Source organism: Mesoplodon mirus (genome assembly GCF_964341445.2).
Source record: "Mesoplodon mirus genome assembly, chromosome: 9".
Taxonomy (NCBI): domain Eukaryota; kingdom Metazoa; phylum Chordata; class Mammalia; order Artiodactyla; family Ziphiidae; genus Mesoplodon; species Mesoplodon mirus.
In genome coordinates, this window is record NC_138985.1 from 82,906,534 (window position 1) to 82,930,288 (window position 23,755).

The following is a 23,755-nucleotide window of genomic DNA, read 5'->3' on the forward strand; positions in this document are numbered from 1 at the left end:
TCTGCCTCTCATGAACATGTTGACTAGGAAGATGGGTGGCAGCACTGTCTAGTGGTTGATGTATTCCTTTGAACAGACCCATAGAAATGGGTCAGGTAGATAAGAATGCAGAGAGGAGAGAAGGAAAAGAAAAAGAAAAAAAGAGAAAGGAAAGGGGGAGGGAGGGAGGGAGACTACAAATGTCTCTGGAGGGAACATTTTTTATTTTTCCAATCAGCCATGGATTAGGTCAGATTTGGTCAGTCTAGAACATGGACCATCACTTAACACGATTTATAATTTCATTTGTGACATTTATGGTCTTATCCTCTCTGTGATGGAAGCTTCACAAAGGCTGGGAACATATCTGTGTTTTTGTGTTCAACTGTATAATGTTTGGGTAGACTCTTAAGAAATATTTGTTGAATGCACACAGATCCAATGAGTGAATGAATTAACTGACTGTATCAGAATTATCTGGGGAGCTTGTTTAAAGTGATGGATTCTGAGTACCACCCCAGACCAACTGAATCAGAATCTCTAGGGCAAGGGCCTAGAGGAAAGCTGCCACCCAGGAGGAGCTGACAGAGCTTGGGGTGCCATGGCACAGGCTGGCATTTCCCACTTGTCAGTGGTCTCCATGACTTCACCCCAGGAGAGTGATCCTCCCGTCCAGGCCATAGTCATTAATGCTACAGTGGAAAATCTCATCCTGTGAACATGCAGACACTGAGGTGGGGATGGATCACTGGCTGTTGACCTTGAAGAGAACATCACTTCTCTGTCTCCTCTCTTTTCTTAAAGCCTTGGCAATAGGTGGCCAGGAAAGGGGGTGGAAGGACATGAAGAGCAGTTCTTTACACAGCCCCCCTGAACTGGTTAGGGGACCAGATGACTGAGGGGTGATTGGCTGGGCCCAAGGCAGCAGGAGGCCAAGACCCACTCTGTAGCTCTTCGGTATTCCTAAACAAAACAGGCAGGAGGCAGGAGGAAAGAAAGGGGCGGGAGGGGGAGAGAGAGAAAGAAAGAAAGGAAAGAAGGAAGGAAGGAAAGAAAGAAAGAGAAAGAAAGAAAGAAAGAAAGAAAAAAAGAAAGAAAGAGAAAAAAGGGAAGGAAGGAAAGAAGGGGGAGGGAGGGAGGGAGGAAGTTAGTTCTGTCATGAGGAATTGGGAGGGACTTTGAAAGGGTCAGTGGTATGGAGCAAAGGGTATACTTGCAAATTCTAAGAGGAAACTAAAAATGTTATGGATATTACTATAAGCCATACCATTTGCCTTGGTTTATCTTCAAGCCTAGAAGATCCCCTCTTGTCAAAAAACTGTTTACCACTAGATATATTTCAAGACTTAGAGCAGTTGTCAGTTTGGCAGTCTATTTGGGAGTAGACTGCCAGAGTTTCATATTTCCTCTTCAATCTCCACCATTGCTGTATCTATCCTGTGATATCATCATCTACTTTAATCCTTGGGAAACATAGCCAGTTTCAGGCTGTGACATCTTTGTGTTTCCCATGGGTTTAATGGAATTACATTGTGGAATTACAGTGGTGCTGCTATGTGGAAATCTTGAAGCATTTTTGAGTATGTTATAGGATACAGGGGAGAGAAGTGTTTTATATATAGAACATGCAAGTCAAGAAGGGGAGGTTTTGTTGGATAGGAAGAATCTAGGCATCTTTATGAAAGATTCAGCTTTTAGGTCTTCAAGACAGATGGAAGCGCCTTGTCTGTTAACCCTTTGCCAGATTTTTGTTCCTTCCCTGCAGGTGAAGATGAGATAAATTTACACCCTTAGGCCAGCTGCAAACCTAGATCTCCACCCCCAGCCCACAGCCCCATTGCTCCTTGATCATCCCCTCTGCTTCTGTCATATAGTAATGGAGAGGGTTACGAGGCCTAGGTAACTGGGTTCTTGACAAATGAGTCTTTGTTTTAAATATGATCTGGGTCCTGAGTATAGCGTACGGCCCTTCTGTCCTGCAAGGTATAGATCCAAACCATTTCTTTGACCCTCACATTCCCAATTCCATCCCTGCTTCCCTTATTCTCAGATAATAACCCTTACCTGCCTCTCCACTGAGATCAGTGTCACCTACATTTTATCCATTTGTTGCCTTTTTACCTGTAAAACAGCTCATCTCACACCCTATTTTCCAAAATAGAATGTATTCTTCTGTTCATTCCTGCTTCCCTTTCATCCTTAGAGCAAGAAATGGTAAGGTACCTTTTTTTTTTTTGGTGGTACGTGGGCCTCTCACTGCTGTGGCCTCTCCCGTTGCGGAACACAGGCTCCAGATGCGCAGGCTCAGCGGCCATGGCTCACGGGCCCAGCCGCTCCGCGGCATGTGGGATCTTCCCAGACCGGGGCACGAACCCGCGTCCCCCACATCGGCAGGCGGACTCCCAACCACTGCGCCACCAGGGAAGCCCCTAAGGTACCTTTTTAAGGCAGGGTAAATGTTCTTCCTGGGCTCTTGGTGTCATGCCTCTTGGTCATTTGTACGCTTTTGCACTTTGGTTTCTCTCTTTCTACTAGATTCTTTCCTCTTCCACAAATATGTATAGGTCTCTCTTTTTTTATAACAAACAAAATGTACACAAAACCTTTCATTGGTCCTGCTGTTTATTTAAACAACATCCCACTAAATCACCAGGCCAGCCCTTATCATCCATCCGTTCAACCTTTTAGCCATCTATCCATTCAGTCTTCAAACCGTTCATCCTTCCATCCATCCATCCATCCATCCAACATTAACTGAGTGACCTTATTTTACACATTAGGTAACTGCGCCCCAGAGAATCAAGAGTACCAACCAAGACATACAACTCAGCTATTTTGAAATATTTTAGGGCCTTTAGCTTTCAGCTAGATGGTAGGGTCATTGTTGACTTCCTGAATGACAAACCTAGTTGATGCTTTTTAGTTCTTATCTTACTTGATCTGTACAATTCTTGGGGTAGAGAGATTACACTTTTAAAGACTATGAAATGTGTAAATTTGTTTTAATTTTATGGTTATATGTCATATTAAAAATTGTTTTGTTCCACTGTGGCAACTCCATTAAGCTACTAGCATGTCTGAGGGCTAGTTTTAAAATCTAAATTTGTTTATGAGAGCTTTGCTGTTTACACTGTAGGTTATGCACCAGGGAGGATAATTCAAAGTGACACCAAATATGTGCGTGTTAAATAACACCATCTGCCCATTTGGATCTGTGCAGCTCTTTAAAAATACTGTGAGGCTCTGGCCCAAATCCTGTCATGTTTCAGGATATGGGACAGATTATTATGCTAAGACCCCAGATTAGAAGATTTGGTTTGAAGTTTAAGAAGGCTTCACGTCCTTTCCTACTTCTTTTTAGTAGTTGTTCGTTTAATTCATATTAGAATATCAGCCCCAGGGCATTGTGGACACTAGTATAAAGGACTGTGTTAGGAAAGAAGCCATCTACTGCTCTGATAGGACAGGCTTGAGAAGGCCCTCCTTTGCCTCCCAAGCAGCTGCATGAATAACCCAGTCTTTACTGAGGTCTGTCATTTTTGCATTAGAAGTACTGGGTGGAAGGTCTGTCTCCTGTTTTAATGCAAATACCCCATTAATATGAATCATTTATACCTTAGGATGTATTATCCAGTCCCATTTGATAGACTACTTCTGGATTAGTTTTGATAGCTAAGAGAGCAAAAAGAGACAGTGGAGTTGGAGGGCTTTTGAAAGTGAAGATTTTAAAAGGGAAGCGATAGGCTACATCTGTCTGTTTAAATGAGCAAGAGAGTTATAAAAAGATGTCTTGTTTTAGGGCCCTAGTAAGATTAGTGGCTCAAGAGCTGGGGCTTCAGGCTAAATAGCTACTTAATTAGGTATGTGACTCTGGTCAGGTCACCACACCTTGACATGTAGCCCTCATTCCTCATCCCTAAATGAAACTGTTCATGGTCCTTTAGGGTCCCTTTTAGTGCTGACGTTCTCTGATTCTGCTAGAGAAACTGAGAAGTCTGAAAGAGTCCCAGAGTGTTTTTTTTTTTGGGGGGGGGGTGTGAATTGGGAGCAACTTGTGAGAAGCATTGTGGGTCTGTGGCTTGCACTGGTAGTAGCAGGGGCTACATCTGTGTTCTGCGGCCCTGGAGCCCATGCCTGGAATGGAGCATTTAATGCCGTGTAAACGAATGAATGAAGGCCTGGCAGATGCCTTAACAGCATAAAATAGAAAGCAGAGTAAAGGCTTGGGGCAAAGAAAACTCTACCCCACAAGTGATTGAGAGCCATTGCCAGTTCTGTGACCATTGTTCTGGGTCCTTTGGAGCCTTCCATCTCTTCTAATAAAGGCAAAGCCATGAATCTTTTTTGGGTGGTCAGGACCAAATGGTGAGCAGTCTCCTTTTTCACAATGATTACCACGGCTCTCAGCCAACCATTTAGTGACAAGATGCTGTACTATCCTGAATTGTAGACCAGCAAGAAGAGGGGTGCACCACAGCAGTATGTGAGGTGTGCTGACCATGTACAGCATCGATGTAATAAATGATAGCTTTGCTATTGCTTTTGGGAACCAACTATGCAGAAGGCACTGAACTAGGTCTTTTACATGGGGTTTGAATCTGGATGTTTTACATGAGTGTGAAATTGAGGACCCTCAAGGGTAAATAACAAATATGATTTCCACTTTACAGTTGAAAAAACTGATGTTAAAATATATTAAATAACTCACTTGAGGTTACAAATTCCCTTCTAGATCCATGGTTAGTAAATCTGCCATTCTTGAACTTTCTGCTTTCTTCAAGCAAGATCTTTTATTCCTAACATTCCAGACATTACAGACTGGTCCTGTCCGTTCTTAGCTTTCATATTGTATTCTCCCTGTCTTCTCAGTCAAATTACTTAAATGTTTTAACATGTGAAAATTCATATAGTCAAAAGGAATAGCCCCTTGGAATTAAATCAAGTTTTCCTGTTATAGGATTGCAAACATTTGGTTTGATTAACACTTCCTTCTGGTCACTTGTAGATGTTCTTTCTGTCCTTTTAAAGAAATTTTTGGTAGAGCAAAATATCAATTTTTAAATGATAGCCCAAAGGCCATTCCACAGAAGATAACAAAATCTTGTTTTTATGAAATAAGTAAGGATAAAGGTAATTAAGTCTATGTTATTTCCACATTCTATATTATATTACAAAAATATAGTATAGTTATCCTAGGAGACTCTGGGATATAGTTGATTCTTAAATTTCTTCTGTGTAGTGATTTGTGACTGCTTAAGGAACAAATCGCAAATCAGGGAAGCCAAGGAAAGGATGTGGGGAGAGCAGCTTCAAACAATGGTGGGAAAGTGTTCAGAGGGGGTTTGGGGGTAGGCGCAGGTAAAAAGATTGGGGGAGGTGGCTGGCTTTCCCCATGCTCAGGAGTCCTGATTTCAGTCTAGTCATGTGAGCATCGGTGCTTCTTTCCTTTTATTAATGAAAGTTGTTTCTTTTCTCCCTTGCAAACAGCACATAACAAGTGGTAAGCTTGTGAGCTAGGAAACATTAATGGTGTACAACAGATGCTAGCATTTACAAAGCACACTCAGCAGGTGGGAAGCTACTGAATCTCTCAGCAGTTGGGTGCCCTCCGATACATGAAATAGGATGACTTTTATTCTTTCTGTAAAGCTGGATTTCTCTAGGGAGATACTTTTTTTAAAACAGAATTTTGCTATCTTAAAAATGTATGCAGTTATGACTTTATCAGAATATAAAATGCCAAGAATTGGAATATTTCATAAGCCATACTTCTAAAACTGGCTTGTTGGTATTCATTTCTGGAATTGTTTTTTAGCTATGGTGATTTTATTATCAGAATATTATGTAAATTTGGAGGAAAATAACGAGCAGCTCTTAACAATGTTCTTTCACCAGGATTGTAGCTATAAATTTTCCTTAAAAACCAGTTTTAAGTGGACAAAACAGCATTGAGAAGTTAAAATGTAATTGGTATTTACTTTTATCAAACTTCTTAATTTTTAGAATTAAACCATTTTTTTGGAATAAAAATGTTTAAACCAGTGTTTAAGGTGGGTATAATTAGTAAATGCAACACAATTATGGGCACGTACAAAATCATAGCTGGTAACAAGGACCCTAATCACGCTTATTATCTTTCTGTTCTAGATATTTGAATGGTGGTATTTTCGCAAGTATGGAACATCTTTCATTGAACAAGTCTCAGTAAGCCACTTGCGCCCCCTTCTGGGAGGGGTTGACAACAACTCCTCCAACAATTCTAACTCCAGTAATGGGGACTCAGATTCCAACAGGCAAAGCGTCTCAGGTATGGAAAGTCCTTCAGTCTGCAACATTATTTACTTACTCTTACTAAATTATTATTACTATAAGACAATAAGAATGTTGTTATTTAAAGATTAGACTTCAAAGAAAAGTATGATTTATTTTCCCAAGAATTTGACAACTTCTACGAGAGAAGTAGAGTATAAGCATCCCAGGGAAAGGAAATGTTTATCTTGTTTAATTTTACTTTTTCTTCCATTTGATTTAGCTAATGATCATTTAGGTCAGTGGTTCCCACCTGAGTCTCCACCTTCTTGTCCTTAGTGTCTCAAACCTCATTAAATGTATCCATTCTCTTCCATGCTAATTGTAGAACCTTATGTCTAACTAGATCTGATAACATCACTCCTCTGCTTAAAAGTCTTGGTTGGTTCCCATTCCACTAAAGATAAAGCCCAGATTCCAGATTACTTAGCACAGTGTAAGCTGCTTCTATCTTGCCAACCTTGGTTTCTGTCACAATCTTGTTCCCCTCCTTTTCATTTCTTGAACGTGCCATGTTTTCTCATGACCCAGAAGTCTGTCTTCCCTCCTCCGTGCTTGCTCATCTTTCACAACCTAACTCAAATGTGACCTCCTGGGAAGCCCTCTCTGATAGGTTGTACAATATTCCTCCACCTTTGTTGACTCATTTTTTTTTTTTTTTTTTTTTTTGCGGTACGCGGGCCTCTCGCTGTTGCGGCCTCTCCCGTTGCGGAGCACAGGCTCCGGACGCGCAGGCTCAGCGGCCATGGCTCACGGGCCCAGCCGCTCCGCGGCATGTGGGATCTTCGCGGACCAGGGCACGAACCCGTGTCCACTGCATCGGCAGGCGGACTCTCAACCACTGCGCCACCAGGGAAGCCCAACTCATATATTTTTACCTTTAGCAACATTTATTAAATTGTACCGAAATTTTTAAGCTTACTGCTTTACTGTAATATCTCTAGCATTTTGCATAGTGTCTACTATATCACTGAAACTCAGTGAATGAATGAATGAGGACATACATGGCCTGTAATTTCTCTACTCATGAAAGAAGAGGGATGAATATAATTTCCTAGCTTGATCTCTTCATCATCTCAGTAATCATTTCCTAACTCTCTAATATGAACCTGGCCTTATACAGGTTCTTATGAATATTATGATTTTAAAAAAATGTCAAAGTCCTTGTCCCCATCGAACTCTTGTGTCTACTGAAGGGAGACAGAGTGTTAAGTGCTCTCATTATATAAGGGAAACATGCAATACTTTGGAGTACAAAGGAGGGCTTCCTGATCCAAACTGGGGGAAGAAGTTTGCTTCTTGAAGGAGAGGGTACCACTTCTGAGACTTGAAGGATGAAGAGGGAGAGATTAAAGAACTAAGTTAGATCTTTTTTCTTTCCTCCCTAGAATAACTCAGTTCATATTTCATAACTGTCTAGCCAGGTGATAGGCATCAAGGAGCGTTGTATATATATTTTATTCCTGATGTTGATTCAATGCTCTTTTAATATAATAGAACCTTTGCAAGCCAGCCATGAGTGGTAATGGGCACCTCTGAGTACACATTTATTTCATTCTAAAGGGTACACGTGTGAGAGATGGCACCATTCAGGTAACAAAATTGTCTGGGACTTTATAAACTCATCTACTTTGTGAAAGAAACAGAAAGAGATCTGAGCAAAGTGAAATATTACTTCAACCAGGTACTCTAACACACGCGGCATATTATTCTAATGAGGAATCTTGGTCATTGTCACTATGGATAATTGCCTCACTTTGCATATGTTGGAAGACCCTACAGATTCACTGTGCTCTTGTCTGATCTGATTTACTGTAGTCTTTGTATGTCACAGAACATTGTAGAAAATTAACAGATTGAAAACAGAAAGAAACCTCATTTAAGGACATTTTTTATTGTGACATTTTTATTTTCATTAAAAGTCTTGCTCTGCCCAATTTAACATCATTCCGTAATGCGACGAAGAGTTCATACTCTCCTTATTGTTGCTGTTACTTTGCTGACTCTCTGTGGTTGCCTTGAATAAGCCTTATGCATATATAAATCTTGATCCTATTCTTAGTGCCGGTACAGCAGTTTTTAAAGGGAGAATCTCAGTCCTTTATGAAAATACATTCGACAATGATGATCATGGAACTTCCCAGTTTTATTTGTACTGAGTGTTTACCCTGCTAAAACTAAGCTTTTGAATATTATTATTAATTCAGTTTCACTAGTATTTGCTGAATGTCTACTACTATGCGTGCAATATTTCCATTCATCTCCTGTAACAGATACAGCATTTATGATCTGATCTCGTAACAGTGTTCAAATAATTAGATTTAGGAAAATAGAAATGATCTTGTCCAGGTATATTTAGGGCTCAATCTGCCTACTTCTCCTTGGCATCTGGGTTTCTAATATTTGGCTAACTCAGCTCAACAAACATGTATGTTGGTATGGAAGTGCCAGGTACCATGGGACTAATACCATTTCCCACTTCTCTTTTCTTGTGGTGATTTTTATTTTTGAATAAGAAAAATACTATAAAAGTACATTCTCTCTGTTTATCTCTACCCTTAATCACTTTCTATTTCATAGTCTAGTTTCAGCTAAGTATAAAGGAAAAAGAAGGTCCAAAGCTGAGGGTAATCAATACATTTTCTTAAAATAGAGGGATTTGTTTTAAAATTTATATTGCCTTAATAATGATAAAATGACTATTGCCTTAATAAAAGAAGCATCATAAGACAACTCTTTGCTGAATCTTACATGAAATAAAACATGGCTAACCAAGTCCCATGGACATTTGCAAAGGCAATTAAATGGCATTTCTTATTTGAAAAAAATCATTGAAAAAGTTAAAAACAGACAGAAAATACTAGTTATAAACATTGGACTATATGAAAACTCATAGTGTAGCTCTTTCTTTAAAGAATCATTTGTTTTGATTAAAAGCTGAAAGACCTGGCCTACCTAAGAATAATTTGGGGTGGAGAAATGGGAAGGGAGAAAGTTGTAATTGTTACAGGAGACTATTCATATATTGTTTAACATTTGGATTTGTGCAAATTGGCCTGAGTGCAGACCCTCTCAAAACTTGCATTGATCTTTATCTGTGGGCCAGAAGAGAAATGTAGTTAATTATACAGCTTCTTTTTTTAAAAAAATATTTATTTATTTACTGGCTGTGTCAGGTCTTATTTGCGGCATGTGGGATTTTTTGTTGCGGTGCACAGGCTCCTCTCTAGTTGTGTCGCGCGGGCTCCAGAGCTCTTGGCCTCTGTAGCTGCGGCATGCGGGCTCTGTAGTTGTGGTGCATGGGCTCTCTAGTCGTGGTGTGCAGGCTTAGTTGTCCCGCAGCATGTGGGACCTTACTTCCCCGACCAGGGATGGAACCAGCATCCCCTGCATTGCAAGACGGATTCTCAACCACTGGAATACCAGGGAAGTCCCACAGCTTCTTAATCTAGCCAAATTTCAGATTGTCTGTTTTAGGTTAACATTTATGAACATTTCACTGATCTCGATTTATTTGGGAGCTAAACTGCTATTTTTCTCACAAATATACAGTTTCTGATAAACCCTGCTGATATATTTTCCATGTCATCATGCTTCTTGCTGCCATTTCTTAATTCAACTTAACTTATGAACTGATGATGCACAGGGATTTAAAATGTGTCCAACTTCTCCCTGTCTTAAGGGAAGGGATTCTCAGGGTCCAGTAACATTCTGAATTTGGGTTCATGGGAACATCTGTTTGATAATTTTCCCTGTTCTCAAATAAGATGTCATAAAGACAAAGGTTTGCAGTGTTCACCTTCTTCAAGATATTTACAAAAGTGCAGGGTGTTCCATCACATTAGAAGTATCCTTGTCAAAGTCAAGTTTAAATTCTCTGAGACACTTTAATAGCATCTTGCATAGAACTGGATCTTTAGACAAACTCTGGTTATAGTCACTTGGCTTCCTGTTGCAAATCATCTCATTTCAATCTCTATATAAGATAAATATATATCATATATATTTTTAACATCTTTATAGGAATATAATTGCTTTACAATGTTGTGTTAGTTGCTGCTGTATAACAAAGTGAATCAGCTATATGTATACATATATCCCCATATCTCCTCCCTCTTGCGTCTCCCTCCCACCATCCCTATCCCACCCCTCTAGGTGGTCACAGAGCACTGAGCTGATCTCCCTGTGCTATGTGGCTGCTTCCCACTAGCTATCTATTTTACATTTGGTAGTGTATATATGTCCATGCCACTCTCTCACTTTGTCCCAGCTTACCCTTCCCACTCCCTGTGTCCTCAAGTCCATTCTCTACATTTGTGTCTTTATTCCTGTCCTGCCACTAGGTTCCTCAGAATCTTTTTTAATTTTTTTAGATTCCATATATATGTGTTAACATACAGTATTTGTTTTTCTCTTTCTGACTTACTTCACTCTGTATGACAGACTCTAGGTCCATCCACCTCACTACAAATAACTCTATTTCGTTTCTCTTTGTGGCTGATACAATATACAATATACAATATTCCATTGTATATGTATGCCACGTCTTCTTTATCCATTCATCTGTCAGTGCACACTTAGGTTGCTTCCATGACCTGGCTATGGTAAATAGAGCTGCAATGAACATTGTGGTACATGACTCTTTTTGAATTATGGTTTTCTCAGGGTACATGCCAGTAGTGGGATTGCTGGGTCATATGGTAGTTCTATTTTTAGTTTTTTAAGGAACCTCCATACTCTTCTCCATATGTGACTGTATCAATTTACATTCCCACCAACAGTGCAAGAGGGTTCCCTTTTCTCCACACCCTCTCCAGCATTTATTGTTTGTAGGTTTTTTGATGATGGCCATTCTGACTTGTGTGAGGTGATACCTCATTGTAATTTTGATTTGCATTTCTCTAATGATTAGTGATGTTGAGCATCCTTTCATGTGTTTGTTGGCAATCTGTATATCTTCTTTGGAGAAATGTCTATTTAGGTCTTCTGCCCATTTTTGGATTGAGTAGTTTGTTTTTTTGATATTGAGCTGCATGAGCTGCTTGTACATTTTGGAGATAAAACCTTTATCAGTTGCTTCATTTGAAAATATTTTCTCCCATTATGGGGGTTGTCTTTTTGTCTTGTTTATGGCTTCCTTTACTGTGCAAAAGCTTTGAAGTTTCATTAGGTCCCATTTGTTTATTTTTGTTTTTATTTCCATTTCTCTAGGAGGTGTGTCAAAAACGACCCTGCTGTGATTTACATCAAAGAGTGTTCTGCCTATGTTTTCCTCTAAGAGTTTTATAATGTCTGGCCTTACATTTAGGTCTTTAATCTATTTTGAGTTTATTTTTGTGTATGGTGTTAGGGAGTGTTCTAATTTCATTCCCCTACATGTAGCTGTCCAGTTTTCCCAGCACCACTTAATTGAAGGGCCATCTTTTCTCCATTGTATATTCTTGCCTCCTTTATCAAAAATAAGGTGACCATATGTGTGTGGGTTTATCTCTGGGCTTTCCATCCTATTCCATTGATCTGTATTTCTGTTTCTGTGCCAGTACCATACTGTGTTGATTAAGGTAGCTTTGTAGTATAGTCTGAAGTCAGGGAGTCTGATTCCTCCAGCTCCGTTTTTCTTTCTCAAGATTGCTTTGGCTATTCGGGGTCTTTTATGTTTCCATACAAATTGTGAAATTTTTTGTTCTTGTTCTGTGAAAAATGCCATTGGTAGTTTGATAGGGATTGCACTGAATCTATAGATTGCTTTGGGTAGTAGGGTCATATTCACAATGTTGATTCTTCCAATCCAAGCGCATGGTATATCTCTCCATCTGTTTGTATCATCTTTAATTTTTTCCAGCAGAGTCTTATAGTTTTCTGCGTACAGGTCTTTTGTTTGCATAGGTAGGTTTATTCCTAGGTATTTTACTCTTTTTGTTGCAATGGTAAATGGGAGTGTTTCCTTAATTTCTCTTTCAGATTTTTCATCATTAGTGTATAGGAATGCAAGAGATTTCAGAAGTGCATTAATTTTGTATCCTGATCCTTCACCAAATTCATTGATTAGCTCTAGTAGTTTTCTGGTGGCATCTTTAGGATTCTGTATGTATAGTATCATGTCATCTACAAACAATGACAGTTTTACTTCTTCTTTTCTGAGTTGGATTCCTTTTATTTCTTTTTCTTTTCTGATTGCTGTGGCTAAAACTTCCAACACTATGTTGAATAATAGTGGTGAGAGTGGGCAACCTTGTCTTGTTCCTGATCTTAATGGAAATGGTTTCAATTTTTCACCATTTAGAACGATATTGCCTGTGGGTTTGTCATATATGGCTTTTATTATGTTTAGGTATGTTCCCTTTATGCCCCCTTTCTGGAGAGTTTTTATCATAAATGGGTGTTGAATTTTGTCAAAAGCTTTTTCTGCATCTGTTGAGATGATCATATGGTTTTTCTCCTTCAGTTTGTCAATATGGTGTATTACATTAATTGATTTGCATATATTGAAGAATCCTTGCATTCCTGACATAAATCCCACTTGATCATGGTGTGTGATCCTTTTAATGTGCTGTTGGATTCTGTTTCCTAGTATTTTGTTGAGGATATTTGCATGTATGTTCATCAGTGATATTGACCTGTAGTTTTTTTTTTGTGTGATATCTTTGTCTGGTTTTGGTATCGGGGTGATGGTGGCCTCGTAGAATGAGTTTGGGAGTGTTCCTCCCTCTGCTGTATTTTGGAAGAGTTTCAGAAGGATAGTTGTTAGCTCTTCACTAAATGTTTGACAGAATTACCTGTGAAGCCATCTGGTCCTGGGCTTTTGTTTGTTGGAAGATTTTTAATCACGGTTTCAGTATCAGTGCTTGTGATTGGTCTGTTTATATTTTCTATTTCTTCCTGGTTCAGTCTCGGAAGGTTGTGCTTTTCTAAGAATTTGTCCATTTCCTCCAGGTTGTCCATTTTATTGGTATAGAGTTGCTTGTAGTAATCTCTCCTGATCCTTTGTATTTCTGCAATGTCAGTTGTTACTTCTCCTTTTTCATTTCTAATTCTATTGATTTGTGTCTTCTCCATTTTTTTCTTGATGAGTCTGGCTAATGGTTTATCAATTTTGTTTATCTTCTCAAAGAACCAGCTTTTAGTTTTATTGATCTTTGGTATTATTTCCTTCGTTTGTTTTTCATTTATTTCTGATCTGATCTTCATGATTTGTTTCCTTCTGCTAACTTTGGGGGTTTTTTGTTCTTCTTTCTCTAATTGCTTTAAGTGTAAGGTTAGGTTGTTTATATGAGATGTTTCTTGTTTCTTGAGATAGGATTGTATTGATATAAACTTCCCTCTTAGAACTGCTTTTGCTTCATCCCATAGGTTTTGGGTTGTCTTGTTTTCATTGTCATTTGTCTCTAGGTGTTTTTTTATTTCCTCTTTGATTTCTTCAGTGATCTCTTAGTTATTTAGTAGTGTATTGTTTAGCCTCCATTTGTTTGGATATTTTACAGATTGTTTTCCAGTAGTTGATATCTAGTCTCATAGCGTTGTGGTCAGAAAAGATAACTTGATACGATTTTAATTTTCTTAAATTTACCAAGGCTTGATTTGTGACCCAAGATATGGTCTATCCTGGAGAATGTTCCATGAGCACTTGAGAAGAAAGTGTATTTTGTTTTTGGATAGAATGTCCTATAAATATCAATTAAGTCTATCTTGTTTAATGTATCATTTAAAGCTTATGTTTCCTTATTTATTTTCATTTTGGGTGATCTGTCCATTGGTGAAAGTGGGGGGTTAAAGTCCCCTACTATGAATGTGTTACTGTCGATTTCCCCTTTTATGGCTGTTAGCATTTGCCTTATGTATTGAGGTGCTCTTATGTTGGCTGCATAAATCTTTACAATTGTTATATCTTCTTCTTGGATTGATCCCTTGATCATTATGTACCGTACTGTTTTGTCTCTTGTAACAGTCTTTATTTTAAAGTCTATTTTGTCTGATATGAGAATTGCTACTCAAGCTTTCTTTTGATTTCCGTTTGCATGGAATATCTTTTTCCATCCCCTTACTTTCAGTCTGTATGTGTCCCTAGGTCTGAAGGGGGCCTCTTGTAGACAGCATATATAAGTGTCTTATTTTTGTATCCATTCAGCCAGTCTCTTGTCTTTTGGTTGGAGCATTTAATCCATTTACGTTAAGGTAGTTATTGATATGTATGTTCCTATTACCATTTTCTTAATTGTTTTGGGTTTGTTATTGCAGGTCTTTTCCTTCTCTGTGTTTCTTGTCTAGAGAAGTTCCTTTTGCATTTGTTGTAAAGCTCGTTTGTTGGTGCTGAATTTTCTCAGCTTCTGCTTGTCTGTAAAGGTTTTAATTTTTCCGTCGAATCTGAAAGAGGTCCTCGCTGGGTAGAGTAATCTTGGTTGTAGGTTTTTCCCTTTCATCACTTTAAATATGTCCTGCCACTCCCTTCTGGCTTGCAGAGTTTCTGCTGAAAGATCAGCTGTCTACCTTATGGCGATTCCCTTGTATGTTATTTGTTGCTTTTCCCTTGCTGCTTTTAATATTTTTTCTTTGTATTTAATATTTGATGGTTTGATTAATATGTGTCTTGGCATGTTTCTCCTTGGATTTATCCCGTATGGGACTCTGCAATTCCTGGACTTGATTGACTGTTTCCTTTCCCATGTTAGGGAAGTTTTCAACTATAATCTCTTCAAATATTTTCTCAGTCCCTTTCTTTTTCTCTTCTTCTTCTGGGACCCCTATAATTCGAATGTCGGTGCATTTAGTGTCATCCCAGAGGTCTCTGAGACTGTTCTCAATTCTTTTCAAACTTTTTCCTTTAATCTGCTCTACAGTAGTTATTTCCACTATTTTATCTTCCAGGTCACTTATCCATTCTTCTGCCTCAGTTATTCTGCTACTGATTCCTTCTAGAGAATTTTTAATTTCATTTATTGTGTTGTTCATCATTGTTTGTTTGCTCTTTAGTTCTTCTAGGTCCTTATTAAACATTTCTTATGTTTTCTCCATCTTATTTCCAAGATTTTGGGTCATCTTTATTATCATTACTCTGAATTCTTTTTCAGGTAGACTGCCTATTTCCTCTTTCATTTGTTTGGTCTGGTGGGTTTTTTATCTTGCTCCTTCATCTGCTGTGTATTTCTCTGTCTTCTCATTTTGCTTAACTTACTGTGTTTGGGGTCTCCTTTTTGCAGGCTGCATGTTCGTAGTTCCCGTTGTTTTTGGTATCCGCCCCCATTGGGAAGGTTGGTTCAGTGGGTTGTGTAGGCTTCCTGGTGGAGGGGACTGGTGCCTCTATTCTGGTGGATAAGGCTGGATCTTGTCTTTCTGGTGGGCAGGACCACGTCTGCTGGTGTGTTTTGGGGTGTCAGTGTACTTATGATTTTAGGCAGCTCTCAGCTAATGGGTTAGGTTGTGTTCCTGTCTTCCTAGTTGTTTGGCATAGCGTGTCCAGCACTGTAGCTTGCTGGTCGTTGTGTGGAGCTGGGTCTTAGCGTTGAGATGGAGATCTCTAGGAGAGCTTTCGCCATTTGATATTATATGGGGCTGGGAGGTCTCTGGTGGACCAATATCCTGAACTCAGCTCTCCCACCTCAGTCTCAGGCCTGACACCGGCCGGAGCGCCAGGACCCTGTCAGCCACACGGCAGCTGTGTGACTGCAGGTGAAAGATTCGACCTCTGTGCCTCAGTCTTCTCCTCTCAGCACTCTTTACCGGCTTTTCCTGAAGTCCTCTTCTTCCTTTGATCGCCTTTCTTATCTTCAGTTTCACCATAGATGACAAACATCTCTCTATTTTTGATGTCGATCAATGGATGTGGTGATGTTTGGCTCACCGGGGCCGGGCCCAAGCTGTGTCAGACAATGAATGGACATTCATGGCGAACTGGGCCGCCCTTCTCGTTCTGCCTGGGGCCCCTTGCCTCTCCTCCCCACCTGTTGGTGGTGTTGGAAGGCAGGGGTGCTACGTCCGGTCCTAACCTCAGTCTCCCAACCCCAGTATCGGGGCCTCGGTGGGCCGGCATCCTCTGACACTCTTGCTTTGCCTCCTCAGCATATCTCGTGAGCTCATACACATTTTTATGTAAAACTTTTAATGAGAATTTCTCCTGGGAGAAATTAAGGTTCATTACATTACTAGAGGCAGTTCAAGCACTAATTAAATACAGGTAATAATTTAAAGAAAAGCAGTGGAGATTGAAGAAACTCAGGTAGGTTATAAAGATATATCCTAAGACCAGGCCTTTCAGAGCTTGCATTCCAAATATATCTGTCAGCAAATTTCATTGCTGCATGTCCAGGACCTTTAGAGTTGCTCTCTAATAGTCTCAATATGGGGAAACTCAGTTTATACTTGCCAAAATCTATTTATGTGTTGAAAATGATTCTCTTAGCCAATGCTTATTACTTTTTTTAAAATTTTTTGCCACTGAAATTTGTGTTCTAGCATAGATTAGCTCTCCAGATGAATGGTGAAAATGCCTCAAAAACACTTTTGTCCCCTGGTGAACATTTATTTAATAAACTTATTTCACAGTTTTCACGTTATTTGGTAGAGTTGATTGATGTAGGTCAGAAATGACCAATGAGAAATGTATGAGAGACACAGAGATTTAGCCATTTTAGCAATATTCTTGAAGAAATTTGTACACTATCTTGAATAAAGTAGATCAATAAAAATGGTCTTAAAACTCATAATTATTTACACCTTTTCTCATTCCAGAAGGGAATTTGAGAGAGTAATATATTTGTTGAATTGAAAGCTACCTACATATTACTTTGTGCCTTTACTTCTAGTAATCTTTTCAAACTAGTTATTTCAAAAAGTTATGAAAACAGTTAAACCTTAGTTATTTAAGCAAATGGGGGACTTCCCTGGCTGTCCAGCAGTTAAGACTTAGCCTTCTAATACAGGAGGTGCAGGTTCAATCCCTGGTCGGGGAGCTAAGAACCCACATGCCTCGAGGCCAAAAAACCAAAACATAAAACAGAAGTAATACTGTAACAAATTCAATAAAGACTTAAAAAAAGAAAATGGATATTTTGTTACTCTTAATGATTGCTTAAGATCAACCTGTATGATGTAGAGAATTGGGTATTCATTTCTGAGATAGCAAAGCTAATAAATATATGCAGAATCACATGTCAAAAATTGACTGGTTTGGGGTTAATCTTGATTGTCATAATATATCCGAGAAAACATTAGTTAGGGCCCTTCTCTGTTGTACTTTGGAACTAAAATGTTTAAAAGTATTGTTTCAGAGTGCCTAACATTTCCCCAGAGGTGTTTTCAAAACTGTTCCTCTAGTAGAAGATTTAATTGATGAAGTCACAAGATTTTTAAAATATGATGTTGCAGGGTAACAGGTCTGTTGTATATTGTGGGTAACTGTTAGGCAATCTGGATCCCAGACTTTAATCTCATTTACTTTTACCTTGGGAAATTATGTAGCTTTTCTATGCTTTACTCTTTACTTCTATAAAAAGGGCCTACTCTGTGTCCCTCACTAACTTATGTTAGGAATTTAGATGACTAGAGCTTTCAGCCTTTTTATAGAAAGGCTCTATGAAAATCAAGCTCATAGCTATGACACAAGTTGCTGTTGCTGCTATTGATAATAGTATTACTGTCATTATTACATTTCAGATCCTGGGAAGAGGTGGTAACTTTTTGGTATAATACATCTTCCTAGACTATAAATTAGTTATTTATATATTTGAAAGTCCTAGGAGTGGGGATTCTCTCTATGTATATGTTTTTAATTTTAGGGAAAAAAGGTTTTCAGAGTTAAATAGGTTGAATGTAGAAAAATATTTTCTTCCATGTGATTAAAAGCCCTGTGACTTTAGAGCCTTTTGGTTTTTCTGAGAATTAAGTTCTCTTTTTCCTTGAGGACTGTGACAGAGGGAAAGTCTTTGGTCCTCTCAGTACATTTATTCTTTCTAAGGAGCTTCTTCATCTGTATGCCATACAGTGGTTCAGTGGCCTTTTCCTTTTTCTACCAATGTGTTGGATTGGCCAAAAAGTTCGTTCGGGTTTTTCGTAAGATGTTATGGAAAAACCTGAATGAACTTTTTGGCCAACCCAGTATAAGCTCCTCTAGGTCATAAACTGTATCTTTTTTTTGTAACCCAGGACCTCGTACAAGGAGTAATGCATAATAGCCATTCTGTACATGTTTAAACCACTCAGTCCTATGAGGTGGGCATTCTGGAGGAATAACTTGAGTATGAAAAGGCAAGAAATAAGTATCACTGAGATGGAAAGTTTTGGTAGGGAATGGTGAGAGGGAAAACTGAAAAAAAGATTGGAGCATGATTTTATAAGTCCTTGACGGTGGTAAGTATTATTTTTTATGTTCTTTATCTCCCACACAGAAATTTATTGTCATCCTATGGGTGAATGGAATCTGTTCTCCATTTAGTTCCTTTGGGAACTAAACAAGCGCTATTCCAATGTTTACTGCTTCTCTTCCTCTTGAATTGCATTCTTATGTGCATGGTGAGGTCTGAACATTCCTATCAGCAGTTATGGGTAGAGACTCCTCTGTGGGCTACTACAGATGGAATCAGAGAGAACATGTTAATTGTATCAAGGGCATATTTTTAACTGAACTATTAATGATGTTAGCAAGCCCTTGATGAGTCCCAGTCAACCTTTAGTGCTCCTGAAGAGCACTAAAATTGTTGATATTGATGGATAATGGAAAATACCTTTTGGAGGTAAAATTTTAATTCAGACTTAAATAAGAAATTTATTTCTCAAAGATACAAGTAAGATAAGAAACTGGACCTCATGTAGAAAAACTTTTACCCTCTGGAGACCTGAGTTTAATTTATTGACTTAAATCTTCATATTATGATACTTTTGGCATTTACAACCTTTGTCCATATCATGAAACCATCAAGTAGTCTGATATTTATGGGGTATGTTCCCTAGAGTGATTCCAGACCAAGAGAGTTTTCGTAGTAAAGATAAAATTATGAAACAAAGCAGCAAAGAGGAAATTAATGTAGCTACAGCCTAATTTGAAGTGAAATTTTTTACATGTGTTATTAGACCTCTAGATTGCTTATTTCTTAAAAGAAAATTGTACCTGCTCTGCACCCTCAACGTGAAGGACATAGCTCATGAAGACATTTCTTATATATTTATTCATCACGATTTTTTCTCATTCAGAACATTTTACATCTGTTACATTTACTTAGGTACTCATTTCTTAAGTTTCAGGAATAGCTGAAGAAACTGAATACAGACCACATGTATGATACTGATATTAACAATTTTTTTTTTAAGTTCAGTTCTCTAGTAGAAGTCATAAAAACAATATTTCAAAATGTTTGCAGCACCCCCTGCTGGCTATATCATGGCAGTTCCTAAATAAAGATGGCATTTTTAGATACTGCTCAGTAATACTTTAGGTATACACACCATTTCTATTTGGAGTTATTTTTATTTAGAAATAATTTCATTTGTATCTAATGTATAATAGAGTTAAAATTTTAATTGAAGACAATTTTCTTTAAAATTTGTCAACTGATATTTGAATGGCACTTATCCTTCCAGGCAATATATTTTTTGGAGACAAAGTATTTGCCATAACCTTTTTACTGATGTTTCAGATGAAATTTGGTGGGGGGAGAGGCTCCTCCCCAAATGTCCTATTTTATTGTAAATAATGCTAAAATGACCATGATTGCACACAAATTTGTGTGCATGTTTATTACGTGTTAAATACAAACCTAGCAATATTCATGAAGCTTTAAGAAGAGCACTTGGAATCTTGAAAGACATCCTCTTAGGAGGGTTTGGGAGTGGTGAGGACCTAAGAGCTATAAAAGCCATGAGGACTGAGATCATGGTTGTTTGGCTCAGCAGTTGTTTCAAGCCATGATCTGGAGTACTTTAGTGACCCCACTAAGGAGATTTATGTCTGGAAAAAAAGTATTTACTTAAGGGAAGCATAATTTTCTAATTAGTGTCATATGAAATGACAGCCATCGAATCTCAGTTTCTCAAGAGCAAAATTCAAAACTGCTGAACTAACTGAGCAAACATCATTTCCTAAATGGCAAGTTAAGCTAAGTGACAAAAAATTTAGGACCATTGTTTCCAAACATTAAGTAAATTTCAGGTGGGATCGTGCCCTAACTTAAAGATAAATTTATTTTCTTTAAATAAAAACAAGATTTCCTGTTACCTGTACACCTTTCATTCACTATTTTAACAAAAATTTATTGAGATTACACAGTGTTCCCATAGTGCTTTATGTTTTCCTCCTCCATTTTCATGCTGTATTGTAATTGATGGTTTACTTGTTTGTTTCACCCACTGGGTGCTCAGTTAATGCATACTGGATGGATGGATGGATGGATGGATGGATGGATGGATGGATGGATGGGTGGGTGGACAGATGGATGTTGAATGTAACAGGATTGAGGGTAGAATCTTAATGAATCATCCATGGCCTTTAATGTTCTTTCAGTTTCTGTAATAATTGCTCACTTTTGTGTATTTATGTCTTTGGGTGTGTGTTTTGGCTGACAGCACACATAGATTCTTAAATACTGTTAACTGATTTTATTTTCTAATAAAGAATTATTCATTCAAAGAAATGTAGCATTCTGAATCATTAGAAACTCTTAATCATAGACTGTTTTAAAAGAACTGTAGCTTATTAGTCACACATTTACTATAACACAGTCTTAAAAGCTAATTGTTGACCTTTCTAAATTAAAGTCCTATGGTTCTGTCTGTGGTCCTTGTATAACAAGATGTATAATCTATTATTACATGCTAACATTATGATATTAGTATGATGACTAATTACCTGTGTCTGCATAAGTAAGCAATGTTAAAGTACTTGAAAACAATTTATTTTCATAGCATTTCTCTCTACCATAATGGTAACTTTAGTATTAATTTTCTTACCACTCCTTTACAGCAATGTGAAAGCAACCTGGTGAATTAACACAAAATCAATATTCGCATAGTCCCTAATTAAGAGTCTAAGGTTCTTTACGTATTGTACTCTGGAGGTTAAATTTAGCTTGTTATATAGATAGTCATTGTAAGATATATTTTAGAGTAACAGAAAGTAGTTTTACCTCTACCTATACCTTCTACCTATAATTTAGAAATAAATTTATACAATCTATTTGGACCTCTTGAAGTGACTATAGAGGTTATGAACTAGCTGCTCTTGGCATGTGCCTTGATTTAACAAATGAGGAAACTTGGGTCTGGAGAGATTAGATGAAACTTTCCAAAGTCCTGGTGCCTGAGCTACATTTCCTGATTAACTACCCAGAGTTTTTCCACATTGCTTACCATGTAGAGGATAGAGAATAAAATTATCTTATCAAATGGCCAGGAAGGGTGTTTTGCTGAATTAATTAGCTTGTAGTGTCTCTGAACTTATGTGTAACATTTTTGCATTTCTCTTTGTTGCAGAATGCAAAGTATGGAGAAATCCACTAAATTTATTTAGGGGTGCTGAATATAATCGGTAAGCATTTTGACAGCTTGGGAAACAAATGGGTCTAGTTCAGAGAGCAAAGACAGCAGTAAATGTTTTTGCAGGTTCACTTAGGGGTCATTTAACAGTCTGTATAGTGCTTCCATTTTTTGATGCTATCTTCAAATGTTTTGATTTTTCCGTTTTATAAATATTTTAGCATTGGAATTAGGATAACATACAAAAATGTGTGGTTTTTAGAGATTTTCTATTACAGTTATTCTTTTCACTATATACTATGTAGTCAAAATATTTTGAAGCTTACCTGGAACATGGTTATAAAGATGCCACAGAAGTAATGCTAGAATTTTATTTTGCAGAGTAATTAGGCAGATAAGAATTTTCATAGCTTTGGGGAAATCTCTATTCATAATAATAATTAGGGAAGTATTAATTACTAATTAATTACTACTAATTAATTATAATTAGTACTAATTTAAAAAGTACTAATTAGCACATTAGCTAGTGCTACTAAAATTTTAAGACAAAAATATAGCAGAATTTTTTAAACTTTTTTTCTTTTTTTTTCTTTTTTTTTTTTTAATGTGGTACGCGGGCCTCTCACTGTTGTGGCCTCTCCCATTGCGGAGCACAGGCTCCGTCCGGATGCGCAGGCTTAGCGGCCATGGCTCACGGGCCCAGCCACTCCGCGGCACGCGGGATCCCCCCGGACCAGGGCACGAACCTGTGTCCCCTGCATTGGCAGGCAGACTCCCAACCACTGCGCCACCAGGGAAGCCCTAACTTTTTTTCTGCTGATATACTTCCTAAAGGGAGACTAGGATGATTATTTTTTTTATTTATTGGCAGTAGTACTCAGTGTGTTATGAGATAATTATTTTTTTATTTATTGGCAATAGTATTCAGTGTGTTATGATTCAACACCTATGCAGCTTAATATTTTGTAGGTCTTGCTTTCCTCCCTCAAAAGTGCCTGACCATCTTATTTCTCCTTTACAGGTACACTTGGGTGACTGGACGAGAGCCTCTGACTTACTATGACATGAATCTCTCTGCCCAGGACCACCAGACATTCTTTACTTGTGACTCGGACCATCTGCGTCCTGCAGATGCAAGTATGGAAAATCCTTTAGATAGTTACTGAGTGGGAGGGCTTTTTGGTTTGTTTTAAAGATCAAGGTTACTACTTATAGAATACCTGCTCTACAAAAACCCTGATGAATAAAATATTAAATTGGAGATTGACCAGTAAAACCCAGATTGTTGATACTTAAATAAAGGCTTTATCACAATGAAGTATTAATATAGAAATGGGTCCCCTCTTTATAATTTAAAATGTTATTTTAAAAAAATATACCATGAAGCTAACTAAATCCTTGGTTGAGATAGAGTGAAAGGTCATGTCTCCTTGATGATATTCTAGTTAGAAATTCAGTGAACCCAAATAATTAATGAATATATTGTAGTGATTTATATGCCTATTTATAGGGTCACTAGCATTGAATGGGGGCATGGACTTGGTTATTGGAATCCAGATTTGTTTTCCACCCTAGAAGAGACTTTGTTTAGCATGCATTTCATACTGCTTGAGTTCCATATAATCCTACTGATACCTTTTATATTACCAAACGTAAAGTAAATAGGTGAAAAAAAAAAACCTTAAAAAAAAGGGAATATGTACGTGCTCCTAAGAAACTAACTTAGAAGATACAAATTTATAAAACAACTTAGACAAGGAGATTGTTACCCTTTTTAAAAAGGTACCCTTGCCATGGTGGATACATAGTACAATGAAAATTCCAAGCATTAAGCTTCCCACAATATATTCACAAACTGCTCTGCTATATAAAAACTGGGTTTGCAGCAAACTTTGGGAACAGGTACGCATGTTAAGCAAAAACCTAAAGCACTTTTTTCTGATCCAACTCATAATTCTTTCAGTGGTTTTAGAATGTTCTAATATCCAGATCCTGCAGTAAGTGTTTGGGA

At 37.9% G+C, this 23,755-nt stretch overlaps 1 protein-coding gene across 5 annotated transcripts in view; it reads left to right on the forward strand.

Moving 5' to 3' along the window:
• ST7 (suppression of tumorigenicity 7) overlaps positions 1-23,755 on the forward strand; it is a 263,462-nt gene that overhangs the window by 144,865 nt on the left and 94,842 nt on the right. For all 5 annotated transcript variants that reach the window (XM_082631961.1, XM_082631963.1, XM_082631960.1 and 2 more), the window contains exons 3-5: positions 6,127-6,286; positions 21,742-21,796; positions 22,766-22,881. In XM_082631961.1, the coding sequence (XP_082488087.1) occupies positions 6,127-6,286; positions 21,742-21,796; positions 22,766-22,881 (331 nt within the window). The remainder of the gene's footprint in view (positions 1-6,126; positions 6,287-21,741; positions 21,797-22,765; positions 22,882-23,755) is intronic.